At 40.0% G+C, this 19,226-nt stretch overlaps 1 protein-coding gene across 1 annotated transcript in view; it reads right to left on the bottom strand.

Annotated features, from left to right (window-relative positions):
• alas1.S (5'-aminolevulinate synthase 1) overlaps window positions 1-13,965 on the bottom strand; it is a 28,375-nt gene extending 14,410 nt beyond the window's left edge. The window contains 4 exon segments of the mRNA NM_001092582.1: window positions 910-1,056; window positions 2,464-2,649; window positions 12,294-12,508; window positions 13,956-13,965. Coding sequence (NP_001086051.1) covers window positions 910-1,056; window positions 2,464-2,649; window positions 12,294-12,486 — 526 coding nt within the window. The 5' untranslated portion in view covers window positions 12,487-12,508; window positions 13,956-13,965.
• Between the last annotated feature and the right edge of the window lie 5,261 nt (window positions 13,966-19,226).

The raw sequence follows: 19,226 nt of genomic DNA, 5'->3' as shown, positions 1-19,226 counted from the left end.
GGGCAGATGCTAATTGTGCTGGGTTCTGTTCTGCCATTATTTATAAATCAGCCTTGTGTTGTGACATTAAGGGGCCCATTCACTAAGCTCGAGTGAAGGATTCGAATGAAAAAAATTCGAATTTCGAAGTATTTTTTGGGTACTTCGACCATCGAATTGGTTAAATTCGTTCGAATACGTACGAAATCGAACGAATCGAACGAAAAATCGTTCGACTATTCGACCATTCGATAGTCGAAGTACTTTCCCTTTAAAAAAAACTTCGACCCCCTACTTCGGCAGATAAAACCTACCGAAGTCAATGTTAGCCTATGGGGAAGGTCCCCATAGGTTTGCTAACCTTTTTTTGATCGAAGGATTTTCCTTCGATCGAACGATTAAAATCCTTCGAATCGTTCGATTCGAAGGATTTAATCGTTCGATCGAACGAAAAATCCTTCGATCGATCGAACGAACGTTTAGCGCTGAATCCTTCGACTTCGATATTCGAAGTCGAAGGATTTCAATTCGAGGGTCGAATTTCGAAGTATTTTTTACTTCGAAATTCGACCCTTAGTGAATCTGCCCCTAAATGTAGTCAGTATATTTTGCATCTGTCTCTAAGCTCAGTAAGTGACAGCAGCACAGAGCATGTGCATTGATTCAGCAGAAAAAAAGATGGGGAGCTACTAGGGCATATTTGGAGACTCAGATCTTTACTGCTAAAGGACTGTGGTTGCCTTGGGCTGGTACAGAAGCCCAAAACATAATGTACAACATTTCTAGCTACTTTCGTTCAGCTTTCTTTAGTTCAGCTTTATTTCTCCTTTATGAGACAGTTTCTCTTTTTATTATTATTAGTGGTTTCCCTTTTAAGAGTTAAGCATTATTTTTATGTGACTCCCTTTCTGTGGCCAGAGAAATACTTACCTTTGGGCATATTATCCTGGAGAAGGTGGGAAACTATTGCAGGTCTCTGATGAAGCACACTTTCTTGAAATTTTTCCAGGACACTACGGTTATTTTGCAGGGTAGTTTTTGCTGCTCCGGAATCTTTGGTGAGTGGCCCACGCAAATCTAGAATAAGAAAGGTCAGTTCATTTTTGGAAAGAAAATAAGTGTTATCTGCACACTGCACTATGAATTTGATCATATAGCTCAATTATGTACACAGAGCAACAATTGTAAATGTAGTTGTAGTTCTAGATTCTACTCCAGTGGATTTACATCCTTGTAGGCATCTAAAATGCTGTGTTACATCTATAGAAAAGAAAACAATGGAATTTCCATTTATAGTTATTTCATGTCTCCTTGCAGGGCTGTGATTGTGATATAAGGAAGTTATAACATGCAATCTGATATGCCTGTGTGACAATAAGGTTTTCTGCAACAAAGAAAACAAACGCCCTAATGAACCCCAAGCTTTAATTATGACATTGGGTATAATCTGATATGCAATTTTTCCACTGACAAAAAAACGTATTTTTGCCAAGTTGAAGGCTGTCCTAATGAACACAGTGCAGACAGCATCGAGTATATCATATCATAAGCCTGGGGTTAGGAGGAAGATTTCACATGGTGCTTAAAGGAATACTGCTTCATTATGAATTCAGCTATACTGCAGCCAAATAAGTGTGGAATAAGATACTTATTGCTGAATAGTTCGAGGCATTTTCCTCGATACCACTCACTAGTCAATAAGAGAAAAGCAATACTGTAAATTACCATCTTAGAAATATGTTATATCATTAAAGGGGTACTATAGCGAAAATGAAAACGTAATATTAGCTGCAGCATACTGAAATAAGAAACTTTCTACATATAATCAACTAAAAATTCTGTACCGTTTCTGAAATAATCAAGTTTATCTTCTCTATGCCTCTGTTAGCATCTGTTTCTCTTAATTCTCTCTTCATTCAGGAGTTGGGTGTCAGATAATCATTGACAGTTAGATCCAATATTTCTTAAAGGGGGGCTCCTTTTCACTAGAAGATGTATTAGATCTACTCTATTAAAATCACCAGACATCATGTCTCTCTACATGCCGAATTTGTGCAAAAGGCAGTTATTTTGTTAGATTTTGTTTGTACTGGAATCAGTTATTTAAGTGAGCTCTAACTCATCTGCATTTAAAAGGAAGCCCTCCTACAACATACTGTATATTGGGTGTAACTGAATAGTAATGAATATCTGACACCCAACTCCTGCATGAGACAGAATGAAGAAAAACAGATTCTGAGAGAGGGATAGTGAACATAAACTTGATTATTTCAGAAATGATGCAGAATATTTGATTAGAACGTTTCTTATTTCAGCATGATGAAGGGTATATTTCATTTTCATTTTCGCGATTTTCCCTTTAATATATTGTGCTTTATGGAAAGGTGTAATTTTCAATCCTTAAAGTGATCTGAAGCAGCCATTCTGATCAGCACTATAACAAATATAGCCAAGGAACAAGAGCATAAAATCAGAGCAGTATACCTTTTCTCATTGTTTGCATCTTCTGTACATCCTCCTGTGTTTCAGGGCTGGCCTTGCGTATGACACTGCTGTTTTCTTGTATCATCTGGGCCGCCAGAAAAGGACATTTTGATGCACTCTGCCCACTAACCATGCCTGGGTGCACTGGCACTTGGGATCCCTGAACCTGGGGCCCGTTGAGTGGTGCTGAAAGAATTGAAATATAGAATTTAGATAACTGTTGTAAGTATGTCATAGGTAAAGTATAAATATGCAATAATGTTGTGCAAATATGCTAGGGCCAAACACATGGAAAAATGTACAGGTGCATAACTGCATTGGGAAACTAAAGATAAGAAAATATCCCACTATCCCGAATTATTCCAGATCTTCAAAAGTAAATTCATAGGGGTTGTTTGGGCATATTTATTTTATATTATGATCAAGTGAAGTCCTATGTGAATATATTATACCATTCCCCTAAGCTGCTGTAAAATTATTTCAGTGATCACGATGCACATTGTTTATTCACATGGAAAGGAAACAATGTGAGTTTATCAATATATAATACACAAAAGCCATGAATATCCTGTAAATGATATCCTTATAAACGGTGAGTTCTGATGTCATCAGTTATAAACGGTGAGTTCTGATGTCATTTCTGTCACATGACTCACTGAAACTTGTGTATTATAATAAATAAAGTACCCCCAGTTGTAAAATATGAGGATATTATAAGTTACCTCGGAGTTCCATGATCTGTATAAAAACACTCGGCCTTCGGCCTCGTGTTTTTATATGGTCATGAAACTCCTCGGTAACTTATAATATCCTTATATTTTACAAGAGGGGGTACTTTATTCACTATATAATACACAAAAGCCACGAATCTTGTAAATTATTAGGGATGTACCGAATCCACTATTTTGGATTCGGCTGAACCCCCGGATCCTTTGCAAAATATTCGGCCAAATACTGAACTGAATCCTAATTTGCATATGCAAATTAGGGGTGAGAAATGGAAAACATTTCTTACTTCCTTGTTTTTTGACAAAAAGTCACATGATTTCCCTCCCGCCCCTAATTTGCATATGTGGATTCGGTTCGGCTGGGCAGAAGGATTCGGCCTAATCCTGCTGAAAAAGGCAGAATCCTGCCCAAATCCCAAACCGAATCCTGGATTCGGAGCATCCCTATAAATGATATCCTTATAAACGGTGAGTACTGATGTCATCAGTTATAAACGGTGAGTAGTGATGTCATTTCTGTCACATGACTCACTAAAACTTGTGTATTATAATAAAGTACCCCTTGTTGCAAAATATGAGGATATTAGAAGTTACCTCGGACTTCCATGACCTTCGGCCTCGTGTTTTTATATAGTCACGAAACTCCTCCGTAACTTATAATATCCTTATATTTTACAAGAGGGGGTACTTTATTTACTATAGAATCTACTTTTTGGTCATTTCCCTATGGCACCAAACTGTACCTGCAGCTTTCCCTCTGCTCTTCACCCAGATACAGACTACAGGAAAACTATATACATTGATATCAGCAAGGAATACAAACGCAAAACAGATTGATGGGTGGCATTTTATTAAACATAGAGCAAAGCTAGAGATCTTCACAAGGTAGTACATTGCACACAGAAACTGTAGATTATAATGCATAATGTACCCCTACTTTAAATGTATAAAGAGATTAGTAGTCACCTCGGAGTTATGTGACCTTTATAAAAGCATTTGGCCTGCAGCCTCGTGCTTTTATATGGTCACATAACTCCTCAGTGTCTAATAATATCTTTATAAATTCCAGTAGTAACAGTTATATAGTATAAACACTATATAATAGTGTTTATACTATATAACTGGCTTTTGTGTATTATATAAACACTATATAATACACAAAAGCCATGAATATCCTGTAAATGATATCCATGTGAACGGTGAGTAGTGATGTCATTTTTGTCACATGACTCACTTAAACATGTGTATTATAATAAATAAAGTAACCCGTTGGAAAATATGAGGATATGAGAAGTAACCTTGGAGTTCCATGACTTGAATAAATGGTTATGGAATTCCTCGGTGGCTTATAATATCCTTATATTTTACAATAGGGGGTACATTAGTCACTATATTATTTAGTAGACAATTTTTATTCCAAAGCACTGTCTATGAAGGCACATAACATTGACACAGAAACAGAAGGTCCACAAGATAGAGTCCTGCAGCGGGTCGGGTACCCGCGGGTAACCCGCAAAAACCTGCGGTACCCTGTGGGTTGCGTTTAGAAGTTCCAGGTGCGGGTATACCCGCGGGACGGCGGTTCTGCAGGTTGTGGGTCGGGCTGCGGGTCTTCTAAATATCGATATTCACTCCTTTCTTCTGGTCACGTCTACTTCCGATGATGTCACTTCCGGTTTACAATGACAGCACTTCCTGTTTTACTCCTTTTTTCCTGATCACGTCTACTTCCGATGATGTCACTTCCGGATTACAATGACAGCACTTCCTGATTCTTGATGGTCTGCGGGTCCGGGTTGCGGATAAGGTACTTGCCGGTAGGGTCGGGTAGCGGGTCCAAGCGGGTAAGAATGCCGGGTTGCAGATTGCAGGTTGCAGGTACGGGTCGGGTCCCAAAAAATGGACCAGCGCAGGACTCTACCACAAGAGCTGATAATCCACAGTAGTATGTAACTGTATTCACCTTTCCTACGCTAACTCATTCATTTGGTTACAAAAGTCTAGAATTCACATATAGAAGCTTATATCAAAATGACATATTTATTTTCCCAATGTGATCCAAATTTCTACATTGTTGCAAATCTGCTGTAGTGCAGTCTCTTACAACGTAAATTGTAAAGATACTGGTACTTATTCCTCCTTCATTTGATTTAAGTATCGCCGCACCTTGCTTCCATCCAAAGCCAGTAATAGTGGTTCAAAAGAGATAGGTGTCGATACAAAACAGCGCAGAGGTACTGCTGCAAAAGTGCCTTTATTAACACGACATGTTTCGAGCACCAAGGCTCTTTATCAAGTGTATATAAGCCAAACCAGTGTACATCATTAAATACAATAAACCCCACCCACCATCCATCTGATTGGTCACTTCAGCAAGTGCTGAAAGGGTTTGCAGCTTAGCTGCTTTAAGTCAATCAGTCATTAGGAATCCCAGGTGATGAAACCAAAGTCCATGGTTTGTTAACTCCAAGTGAAATAATAAAGTCTTAAGTCGCTGTGTCGTTTCTTTGTGAGGACAAACAGGAGAATCAACTTGTAACACGGTGGGTGTTGTGTACATGTTAAAATGCCCTTGCGGAAAGGTATATGTTGGCCAAACAAAACGACAAATTAAGGCCAGGATTAAAGAACATAGAGGTGACATCAAGAACTTTAAGCCTAATACCTACACTGATACCCCTGTTTCTCGCCATTTCAACCTCGCTAGGCATAATCTGTCACAATTAAAATGGTTGGTCCTGGAGGTTATCCAAGAACCCCAAAGAGGAGGGGATAAAAAGAAGTTACTTCTACAAAAAGAAGCCATTTGGATAAAAAAACTAAATGCTTTGGAACCATTAGGCCTGAACGACCAATGGAATATGGTGTGTTTCCTGTAGAATATATAGTGAATAAAGTACCCCCTCTTGTAAAATATAAGGATATTATAAGTTACCGAGGAGTTTCATGACCATATAAAAACACGAGGCCGAAGGCCGAGTGTTTTTATACAGGTCATGGAACTCCGAGGTAACTTATAATATCCTCATATTTTACAACTGGGGGTACTTTATTAATTATAATACACAAATTTTAGTGAGTCATGTGACAGAAATTACATCACTACTCACCGTTTATAACTGATGACATCACTACTCACCGTTTATAAGGATATAATTTACAAGATATTCATGGCTTTTGTGTATTATAATTTATTAACCTTGTTCCCTTTCCCTTAACAGATAAAGCTGCCATTGAATTTTGAATTGATTCTCCTGTTTGGTAAGATACCATAGTAACTTTTCATAGCTACATTTAATTGCTTGGCAGCATTTTCACTTTATGGCTACATTGTGTAAATAATTGTTAGTATGTTCAACCTTGTAAATTATGTTCCGATTAATGTTGTCTCCAGCAGGCTTTAAGTAGCAGTGCTGGTGCTCATTTGTAAATAGTTCTTATTCATTTTACAGTCCTCACAAAGAAACGACACAGCGACTTAAGACTTTATTATTTCACTTGGAGTTAACAAACCATGGACTTTGGTTTCATCACCTGGGATTCCTAATGACTGATTGACTTAAAGCAGCTAAGCTGCAAACCCTTTCAGCACTTGTTGAAGTGACCAATCAGATGGATGGTGGGTGGGGTTTATTGTATTTAATGATGTACACTGGTTTGGCTTATATACACTTGATAAAGAGCCTTGGTGCTCGAAACATGTCGTGTTAATAAAGGCACTTTTGCAGCAGTACCTCTGCGCTGTTTTGTATCGACACCTATCTCTTTTGAACCAGTCTCTTACAACATTGATGCTTTGTGGCATACAGTGACTGAGAACTATTTGATCAGCTACCAGACACGTGAGGAGTGAATGGAAAGAGACCTTTGTGATCATTTTCAAGCTATTCTGACTCGATTATCTCGATTTCAGACGCACCTTGCTCAGAATAGTCACTCCTGGGATTTTTCCCTTTGCTCTAGTTTCACAAGAGTTTCAGGGACAATTGGAAAAAAAACTCCATTCACCTTGCACACAATGTGCATGTCAATGTGTGTGTGTGCATGACAAGAAATACATCAGGTTAAATAGGAGATGTAATAAAACCTATTTCGTTTTGGTGTGTTTATTATAAGTCAACACAAAAACATCTCAAGAGGAAATGTTAGAAAAGCTGTCGGCTGTAAAGCACATGAAAAGCCAAATACCTGAACATAAAACATGGGAGGAACAGAAGTGATCGCAGCCAGACTGTGAGGGTAATTGAGACTGTGTGTTCTTTGCCAGAAATCATGTTTAAACACAAACGCCTTAGTGATTATACCGCTGGAAAGCCCATTCTGATCTGAGGAGATGCCCTTTCCAATTCTGAATCTGAACTGCTGAAGGGTACTGCCGCACCCAAGAAACAGAACTTACTACTCCCATGGAAGGAGCATCAATTCTTTTATATGCAGTGAAGGACACTTAGGAGGTTACATAGTAAGTTAGTTTGAAAAAAAGACACATGTCCATCAATTCAATCTTTTAAGTCTATATATAACCTGCCTAACTGCCAGTTGATCCAGAGGAAAAAAAAACCATTTAAACCCTCTCCAATTTGCCTCAGAGGGGGAAACAATTCCTTCCTGACTCCAAGATCAGACCAGTCCCTGGATCAACTTGTACTATGCGCTATCTTCCATAACCCTGTACTCCAACTCAGACCTGCCGAGTTCATGTAGAAGTCAATGGGGCAAATTTACTAAAGGGCGAAGTGACTAACGCTGGCGAAAATTTGCCAGCGTGGCGTCATTTCGCAACTTCGACGATTTACTAACGGTCGCTGGCGTAACTTCACTAGCGAAGGAGATAGACTCTAGCTGTACTTCGCTCCCTAACGCCAAGCGAATTTGCACACTGTCGAATGGACGTAACTACGCAAATTCACCAAGATGCAGATTTTACTGAACGTTACCTCTTGCGCCAGACTTGCCTTCGCAAGCTCAGACAAGGCGAAATTCAATAGAGTTGATAGGACTTCCTCAAAAAACGCTAGCGTCTTTTCCTTTTTTCAGGGTGATAGGCTGCAAAAGAGCGTAAAATATTTTTGGGCTAACCGGCTTCCCCCCTACATTTCCTAACATATGGCACAACTATCATGTGTAGGGCATTATAACAACTTTATTTTCTTTATTAAGGTCGTGTAGTGTAATGTATTTGCTGCAACATATACGTCCATTTAACTTGAACTTCCCACCGTATGCAAATAAGTCAATGCTAGCGTAACTTCGCTTTGCTTGGCACAGTAATGCTAGCGCAACTTCACAAGCGTTCGGCGTCCTGGATGCAACTTCGGATTTTAGTGAATTAGCATTGTCCTGGCGAATCTACGCTTGGCGAAGTGTTGCGCTGTGAGGGAAGCCATCGCTGGTGAATTTTCAGAGGTTAGTAAATTTGCCCCATTGTCGGATGTCCTGTTGACATTTTGATGATATCCTGATCTACGCTGGAATCCGAAGATTTTGTGGTTTTGGGTGTCAAGTCCAAAAAAAAGTAACATTTTTTGGCAACAAAGCCGAAAAAAAAACCTGATGATTTGGATTTTTTCACAATATTATCGAGTCTTTTTCCCCCAACAAGAAACTTTCATGAAAATGTATTGATGAATATGGGGGAAAGTGTGTGCGGATATGGTTGGATGTATATGGTTTTCAGAAACAGAAAATTTCGGATTTCGATAAATAACCCCCTTAGTGTAGTGTTCCGTGCACTTATCCACAGGCACAAACACTAAATATTTAGGTAACCACAGGAAGCGGGGCAATACACACATCAATGGGGTAATTAACTGACCAGGGCATATACTCTGGGAACATTGAGAAGAATATGTTTGTGAAGATTCTCAATCAACAAGGTCATCCAACCAGGGCCGGGCCAAGGTATTTTGGCACCCTAGGCAAGGGCTTCTACTCTACCTGTACCTAGTTCAGGCCCTGCATCCAACTAGCTTTCTCAATTCAAATCAAATTGAGAAAGCCAGTTGTGTGACACAGCAAGTCCAGTTGATTTGACTTATTTCTACAGATATTTACAAGAATAAAAAGATAGTTTTGTATGTTGTGTTGCCTTACTTAAAGGGATACTGTCATGGAAAAAAATATTTTTTCAAAATGAATTAGTTAATAATGCTGCTCCAGCAGAATTCTGCACTGAAATCCATTTCTCAAAAGAGCAAACAGATTTTTTTATATTCAATTTTGAAATCTGACATGGGGCTAGACATATTGTCAATTTCCCAGCTGCCCCAAGTCATGTGATTTGTGCTCTGATAAACTTCAATCACTCTTTACTGCTGTACTGCAAGTTGGAGTGATATCACCCCCTCCCTCCCCCCCCAGCAGCCAAACAAAAGAACAATGGGAAGGTAACCAGATAGCAGCTCCCTAACACAAGATAACAGCTGCCTGGTAGATCTAAGAACAACACCCAATAGTAAAAACCCATGTCCCACTGAGACTCGTTCAGTTACATTGAGAAGGAAAAACAGCAGCCTGCCAGAAAGCATTTCTCTCCTAAAGTGCAGGCACAAGTCACATGACTTGGGGCAGCTGGGAAATTGACAAAATGTCTAGCCCCATGTCAGATTTCAAAATTGAATATAAAAAGATCTGATTGCTCTTTTGAGAAATGGATTTCAGTGCAGAATTCTGCTGGAGTAGCACTATTAACTGATGCGTTTTGGAAAAAACATGTTTTCTGATGACAGGATCCCTTTAAGGAAAGAATAATCACAACACATAGCTTATACATTTGGCAGGGCCAGTATAAGAAATCTAATTTTCCCAGTGGGCCCTGTACTGGTGTAAAATCAAACAACATGAAATGTAACTTTATAGGCCACTGGTATAACTGAATCCTTTAACCTCTCTACTGTTTTATAGTCGTCCTGACTTTTGGCAGTACCCACCACGCTTCCCTGCCACAGGCAGAAAAGTTATTATATTTACAGTACATGCCATTCTGACTCTCACATTTCTTTTGACATGATAGCGCCATGTTAAAACCAACACAAAGGCTGGCAAGTTACAACTAAATCAAACAGACACCTGATATAAATACCACGAGTCTTCCCAATGCATTCATTATACATTATTATGTACATAACGAAGTTGTGCCCGACTCATACATACGGTAATATTAGATGGGAGAAGCTAGAAAAAGTTCAGCAAATCTGTTTAGAATCTAAAGCAAAATGCAAAACAGTAAAGAGACCTGGGCTCTGGCCCATTTAGGCCACATTTTAAATGTTTCCTTTGTTTTTAGTGTGTAAGTGATTATTATCTGTACCTTAGTCCTGAAAACTGTCTCAACTAGAGGACACATTCCTAAACACGAAATGTCAGGTTATGAAAGCCAGAGAACGTTTAACTTATGGGCATAAATGAGGAATGAAAGGAAGTTGTGTACATGGGGACCAGCACCCCAGTAGAACTGCAGTAGAACAGACACAATTAAGTTCACAATAACACTGTGAAACTGGGTTAAAAAAACGGGGTTCATTTATGCACGTAACCCAGAAATTCTTGGTGACTTACCCCTAGGTATTAGGAGTATATTTTCTGAACACTGGCTTTAGGGCAGAGAATAATGATTACGTTTCTACAACTAGAGACATCTCCCACTTAGATTGTAAGCTCTGAAGGGCAGAGACCTTCTTTATCTTATCTCTTTAACACTCAGCACTTCATTTTGGATGTAACAACATTCGTGCTATATAAACATACATACATTTGTATTTATTTATTGTGATTGTACTCTGTTATATATTGTTCCAGTGCACAGTGCTGCATGTATAAGTGGTATTATATAAATACATACAGTTTTAAACTACCAACCTCTAGAGCATGGTGGGATTTGAGTACCCAGCTGCTTAAAGGAGAACTAAACCCTAAAAAATGATTATGGCTACAAATGCCATATTTTATATACTGAACTTATTGCACCAGCCTAAAGTTTCAGCTTGTCAATAGCAGCAATGATCCAGGACTTCAAACTTGTCACAGGGGGTCACCATCTTGGAAAGTGTCTGTGACACTCACATGCTCAGTGGGCTCTGAGCAGCTGTTGAGAAGCTAAGCTTAGGAGTCGTCACTAATTATCCAGAAGAAAATGAGGTTGGTCTGTAATATAAGCTGATGCTACAGGGCTGATTATTAAATTCTGATGCTAATTGCACTGGTTTCTGTACTGCCATGTAATAATTATCTGTATTAATTACTAATCAGACTTTTATATTCTATGTGTACTGTATATTGTGAGTGGGTCCCTAAGCTCAGTAAGTGACAGCAGCACAGAGCATGTGCAGTGAATCAGCAGAAAAGAAGATGGGCAGCTACTGGGGCATCTTTGGAGACACAGATCTTTACTGCTAAAGGGCTGTGGTTGCCTTGGGCTGGTACAGAAGCCCAAAACATAATGTACAACATTTCTAGCTTCTTCTTTAGTTAAGCTTTAGTTCTCCTTTAAAGGGGTGGTTCAGCTGTAAGGTAACTTTTAGTATGTTACAGAATGTCAAATTTCTAGCAACCTTGCAATTGGTCTTCATTATTTATATATTATAGTTTTTGAGTTATTTGACTTCTTCTTCTGACTCTTTCCAGCTTTCAAATGGGGGTCACTGACCTCATCTACAAAACAAATAATCTGTAAGGCTACAGATGTATTATTATGGCCACTTTTTATTACTCATCTTTCTATTCAGGCCTCTCCTATTCACAATCGAGTCTCTTATATTCAGATCAGTGCATGGTTGCTAGGGTGATTTGGACCCTAGCAACCAGACTGCTAAACTTGCAAACTGGAGAGCTGCCTATAACTAAAAAAAACACAAATATTAAAAAATAAAGACCAATTGCAAATTGTCTCAGAATATCACTCTCTATATCATACTAAAAGTTAATTTAAAGGTGAACAACCCCTTTAAGATATATTATAATTGATATATGTATTAGCTACACCAACCCTAGCCACTTACAGAACACACACACGTTATTTCCTGGGGCCTCAGATGCCCTTCAAAACGGACATTGGCAAAAGGCAAAGTAAATGGACCGAGTAATTTCTGAAACTGATTAACTTACTCTTGGAATCTGATGTCTCCTTTGTCTCTTGCTGATGAACAGCCGAAGTGCTCAGCTGAGCACATGACAAAGGCTTAGTGCCCATCATCACGGGGCAGTTCTGAGCATAGGTGACCAAAGATTTGCCTGCTTTCTGCAGAAAAGTCTGGGAAACACGGGAGAGAAAGGGACAGCGGCGCACAATGGTTTCCATTCTGGATGAAGATTCTTCTAATCTGCAAAGAAGGAAATAAAAAAAATAATCACTCGTTGATGTTTAAAGTCAAGTGTCATTGGAATGCATTCTCAGATACCTGCCTGGGACCTGTTGTTATCTGAATATGGGATCGGTCCATACTTTGGATCACAATATTTAAAGATTAATAACACAACAACAGGACGGGTTTGCCAATAGGATGTGTTAGTACATCTTAGTATGATTAGGTACAAGGTTCTGTTTTATTACTACAGAGAAAAAGGAAATCCGGCACAAAATAATGTTTGCTTAAAGGGATTGTTCACCTTTGAGATAACTGTTAGTATGATGTAGAGAGTGATATTCTGAGACAATTGGCTATTGGTTTTCATTTTTTAATTATTTGTGCTTTTAGCGTTATTTAGTTTTTTATTCAGCAGCTCTCCAGTTTGCAATTTCGACAATCGGGTTGCTAGGATCCAAATTACCCTAGCAACAATACATTGATTTGAATGAGAGACTGGACTATGAATAGGAGAGGCCTGAATAGAAAGAGGAGTAGCAATAACAATAAATGTGTAACCTTACAGAGAATTTGTTTTTAGATGGGGCCAGTGACCCCCATTTAAAAGCTGGAAAGAGTCAAAAGAAAAATATCTCAAAAATGATAATATATAAATAATTAAGACCAGTTGTAAAGTTGCTAGGCATTGGACATTTTGTAACATACTAAAAGCATTTTTTTTTTTACATGGGGTCAGTGACCCCCATTTGAGAGGTGGAAAGAGTCAGAAGAAAAAGGCAAATAACTCAAAAACTATAATATATAAATAATTAAGACCAGTTGTAAAGAACTGGACATTCTGTAACATACTAAAAGCATTTTTTACATGGGGTCAGTGACCCCCATTTGAGAGCTGTAAAGAGTCTGAAGAAAAAGACAAATAATTAAAAAACTAAAGAAAAGAAAAAATGAGGGCCCCTTGAAAAGTTGCTTCGAGTTAGCAATTCTATAAAATACTATAAGTTCACTTAATGGTGAACCACCCATTTAAACAGGGCTCTACTGGAAGCCTTCTGAATGATGGGTTTCTGGATATCAGATCCCATGCAAATATATCAAATCCTGAGAACAGTTATAGAAATTGAAAGAGGCTTTTACACCACAGTCAGACTTGTCATTGGTCCCAGAACTGATGCTGTTGGTCTATCCCTGAACTAAACACCCACCAGCTCTGTATATGGCTGTCTATTAGAGAAGCATCAAGTTCCTCTTATAATATAATGACACCTATACACAAACAAGCCCTACAGGCTAGAGGTAAGGAATCTTCAACATTCCAATTGTTGCAGGACTACAACTCCCAGCATTTCAAGCAGAGCTGGTAAAACACTTATGAAATAACCTCTGCTCAAGTAATGAGGCGCAGGCGCGCAAATAACTTCTACTGAAGAGCAGAAGAGAAAGATATCTGCCACTCACTCACCAATAGCGTGTATGACAGTGAATGAGAACGGTCACCCTGGTTTTTTCCCTTCCCACCAGCTAGCGCCGCAATGTCACCCGGTAGAGTGAGAGCTTCCGGCTACTGCCGAGCCAAGTCCTCTCGCGGCTCTGCCACGCTATTGGTTAGATGTATAGCCCGCCCTTTCTGCTGACCAATCGTGTAATGGTAGTTGTATTGAGAAATACTCTCAATGCCCCTTATGCCCTTAACACGCAAGCTACTGATGTCATTGCACGCCATGAGTTTCTCACAGACATTTCCCGTTTGATTGTGTAAGAGGCTGGGGGCAGCCAGTGGCTGTACTTTTAATAAATCTTAAGTATATTATTATGACAGGAAGCAAAGGTTTCACAGAAAATAAATAAAAATTGTCTATTTGACGACATTCTTAGTAACCAAGGCCACCTAAGAGAATAAAAATAAAATATGAGGGATACACCTCACAAAGTCTGTAAATCTGCTAAATAAAGCGAAAGTAAACTCACAGAGGCCCTGGTACTGAACTTTTGCCTAAAAGGTGGCCATAGACCCACAGATTCTATCATACGAATCGAGGATTCGTACGCAATGTCGGACTGGCCCACAGGGATACCAGGAAATGTCCCGGTGGGCCCAGGTGTCAGTGGGCCCTCATGATGCTAAACTTTTGGCCTATTTCATGGCCATTCCCTATGCGAACAAAGAGGCTAAATAGGTGGAATAATAGATTATAGTATGTAAAGAAAAGAGACTAGGAGAATAGAGGTTGAGTGAGGAGAGGAAGAAAATAGCACTGAGGGTGGGCCCCTGGTCTAAAAACTTTTGGTGGGCCGCTGGTCAAATGTTTTTTGGTGGGCCCCTGGTGTCCCAGTCCGACACTGTTCGTACGATTTTCGGATCGTGTGTGGCATGTGCCGCCATCTTTCGTCCGGCGGAAATCGGTCGTTTGGTCGATCGGTCAGGTTTGATTTAGACCCGACCGATCCGCCGGAGCCCACGGCACATCGTAATCGGATCAGATTACACCCGATATAACCATGTTTGTTAAGGGCATATCGGGGAAAGATCCGCTCGTTTGGCGATGTTTCCAAACGAGCGGATCTTTGCATCTATGGCCACCTTTAAGTAGTTTTTATTCATTGTACGACAACAGAGTGACAACCCCCTCCCCTACAAAATCTTCTGCTCTGTCCCCTGGTCTCCCATTACTCTTATGTGTTCAGAGTCGGACTAGGCCGGTAGGACATCTGGAAAAAACAGTGGGCCCCCCGGCCCTTGTAAAAAATACCGCCCTTCCTATATTCTTGCCGTTTTTTCCTAATAATGACATTGGCATCAAGCATAATTTTTACCAGCTAGGCCGTTAAAATACCGGCCAGTTGGCAACCATACCCTCATGGGCCCCCGCTGGCCCAGACCTGCTCCCCTGATTAGTGCAGAGCTGTTCGCGCATGCTCGTGAGGGGCATAGATTAAAAGTCGGGAGGAGGCCCAGTAGGGCCCTTTTTGTTGCAGTCTAGGTGGGTCCCCAATGCTCCAATCCGACTCTGTATGTGTTTTCCAGATTTCGGAAGATTTTCAGTGATTTTCAGGCAAAAATCTGATAAGGGCGGTTTCTGTGGCTTCAGGAGAGGTTGTGCGCATGAATGTGACATCTCTTTCACTGACGTCACAAACCTGGGAACATTTTGTCGCTTGGTTTGAGAAGGTTGAGAACGAACGCTTGGATATCACTCGTTCATTTCAATGAAACAATCTAAAACGAACTGTTCCGATTTAAGTTGGAGAAATTAAAGTAGGAAAAGTAACAAATCAGACAGTGTCCGGGCCATTAATTTACAGGCAGCAATCGTACTTACGTACGTCCCGGAAATAGGGTTGCCACCTTTTCTGGAAGAAAATACTGGCCTTCCTATATATTTATCTTTTTTCCCTATTAATAACATAGGTATCAACCATCATTTTTACTGGCCAGACTGGTAAAATACCAGCCAGGTGGCAACCCTACCCGGAAATAGTATCACTCATGGATATGGAAAGATAGCAATATATGCAAAGATATTATCTTTATCTGACAGAAATTGACAGAAATTGTTGGGACAATTATTTGGAGCCCACACATGGTCTGAAAATTGTACAAAGCTTTGTTTCGCATCCCCCAGCAGTTTTCAGTTGGGGAATTTCAGAATGATTGGAGCATAGCAGTTTGGACAGCTTCCGACCCCAAGCCCCGTACCAGCAACAGATTTTCAGACAGAATGTGGTGGTGCAGTTTGAACGTATATTAAATGTATACTATTATAGTCTTATTCTAACTGCCATAGGCCACCCTTTCGGATCAACATATTCTTCATCAGGTGCTACTTAGTTGATGAAGGGTATGTTTATCCGAAACATGTTGTGATGGAATAAACACACTAAACTTGCTGTGGTTCTCCAGAGTTATCTTTATTGTATGCTGATCTTGGATTTGTTGTGGCCTTGACGGTGCCATCTACTCTGTTGAAAAGAACCCTAATACTTTTTGGAGTGAGAAATTTATACAGCACCCTTTTGTGTTCAAACTGTAATTCAGCATTATACATTCAGGCAGGTAGAATTCTCTTAGCATCCTTCAAACCCAGGCTCATTCATCAGACAACCTTTATGCAACGTCAGCCTTTGATTGGTATAGAGTATTGTATGCGACTGCTGGCCCATAAAAAGCCCCTGCTCCTGACGAGTAGCTCTTATACTGTCATTCCAGAGACAGCTTGGAACTCAGCTCCTAATGTGTTCCAACTGAGAATATTGTATTTTAAAAAGGGGTTTCCCGATACTTTTGGGCCACAGAGTCCGTCCAAATAAATTTGGCCACATAGTGTATATTTTATGTGCCTTACATCCCAAAAACTCCATTACAAAATCTTACTACTAAATGTTTATTCTTACCACTTAAGTCAACATTGCTTTGCAGACTGAATTATAAAGGATTTAATGCATATTGGACAATTTTATTCTTTGACTAAAGCATACTCTCACTAATACCTACTTCTATGTGTATTTACATGCAAACCTACATCAGAACTTAAATAGGATTAAACAACTTCTGCGCCTCCTAATTGGCACATTTCACAGATGTATGGAGGGTACTCAGTAACCAAAAACATTTAAAGTGCACATTCATTGTGCCACTCAGGTGGGAGGTATTACATTATTTTATTACAGTGACAGAAATTTAAAAATGTACCTACTCTGCAAAAAACCTTGCCTTGCCTTGCATAGCCTGCCATCAGCTTAGGGAAAAACATATAATCACTGAAAGAGAAGAGACCAGGCAGTTTTTTGTCTAGCCTTAATGGGTGCATATACCTCTGCAGTATCCCAGCTCTCCTATAGCATTGTAAGTACACTGACACTATGCACATACACAGACCTCACTATAGCACATCACAGTGGGATATCATAACTGGAAGGGTGTCCAAGCAGCTACACTGCAGTCAGTAGCAGAACTGCTGCCAACATATAGGCTTACAAGGTACAATGGATCAGGAGGGCCCACAAGCAGCTGAGCCCACTGGGAGTTTTCATGGTATCCTGTTTGGGCAGTCCAACACTGATGGGGAAGATATTTTGGGGGGGGGGGAGGTGTTGATGGTATTCCAATTTATTCTTAGGGTGGCCATACACAGACATATTTAAACTGTCAATTCGGGTCCTTTAGACCGTTTCGGCATCTTATCTGCGTGTGGGGCCTTATAATATGATCGTTTGGCCCTAGGGCTCAACGATCGGATTAGCCAGATATTGCCCTGCTTTTGGTGGGCATATCGGGAGAAAAAAACGCTTGTTAGACGACCTCTCAAAACGAGCTTATCTTATAGTGTATGGCCACCTTAAATCATCTCCTGGTTCTGCATAATTCTGCCTATTGACAATGACACAGTAGTGAATCGCTCCCAAGTAAAGGTGGCCATACACGGATAGATCCGCTCGTTTGGCGATGTCGCCAAACGAGCGGATCTCCCTCCGATATGCCCACCTTGAGGTGGGCAATATCGGGCTGATCCGATCGTGGGCCCTAGGGCCCAACGATCGGATCCTTCACGTTCGCAAACGGGCGGTCGGATCGCGGGACCGCATCAACGAACAGATGCGGCCGCAATCCGACGGGATTTTTAACCCCATCCGATCGAGATCTGGCCGACTTTCGGCCAGATCTCGATCGGGGAAGCCCGTCGGGGGCCCCCATACACGGGCCAATAAGCTGCCGACTCGGTCTGTCGGCAGCTTTTATCGGCCCGTGTATGGCCACCTTTACAATACCAACCCCTCAAATTGTTGCTTTATCGTGCAATTATGCTAGATTGCCAGCTGTAAAGGCTTTTAGATGCAGCAATTTTAATGCATCTAAAAAGCAAGTATTTTCAGTTTCATCACCATGGGAAAATGTGATTTCCCATAAGTTATAAAGCTCCACATATATCATTGCCACATAAAAAAAAATTCTGGTCAGAGTTTTAAAGGGGAAAAAAAGTTTTCATAGAAAAAAAACCTTGAATTTGTCATGATTTATGAAACCCCGATGATTTTAAAAGTCTGAATAAAAAAGTACTCCATCTGAAACCTGCAGAGGTCATGTACCAGTCAATGTCAGATGTCCTATTTACAGTTGGAAGATATGATCTGCACTGAGTTTCGAACAGTAATCTGAATAATTTGTGGTTTTTGGGAGATAATCCAAAAAATTCAGATTTTTTCACGATTTTATCAAGTCTTTTCCTGCACCACATTTTTTTTTATTAAATTCATTGATAAATACAGTAAAAATGTGCACAGAAGTTTGGTCAAAATGGTTTTAAGAAAATTGTTAGAATTTTTCAGATTATAGTAAATAATCCCCTTAATGTTGCCCTTTAAGCAAGTGAAAGATTCAACATCCAACTTAGATGTCAGAGAATCACTTCCATGCAATTTTCCCCCTATCTTTCTTCTAAGGGTAGGACTACACGGGCGTTTTCTGTGCGATCTGACGCGCTGCTTAAAAACGCAGGCGTCAAATCGCATGCGATGGAAATAAGGTAAGTGAATGCATTGTCAGATGGTGTTGCAGCATTGCTGTGTCTGCATCCGACAGTTGTTTTGCATCTGATCAATGCTGCAACATCATCCGACAATGCATTCACTTACCTTATTTCCGTCGCAGAAAACGCCTGTGTAGTCCTACCCTAAATATATTGCATTTTTTTGCATTCTTGTAAAAAAAATCCTAAATATTTTAATTTGAAAGGTT

This window comes from Xenopus laevis, chromosome 4S, assembly GCF_017654675.1.
Source record: "Xenopus laevis strain J_2021 chromosome 4S, Xenopus_laevis_v10.1, whole genome shotgun sequence".
NCBI lineage: Eukaryota > Metazoa > Chordata > Amphibia > Anura > Pipidae > Xenopus > Xenopus laevis.
Note: the sequence above shows the minus strand (reverse complement) of the source record. Positions and strands in the feature narration are given on the sequence as shown.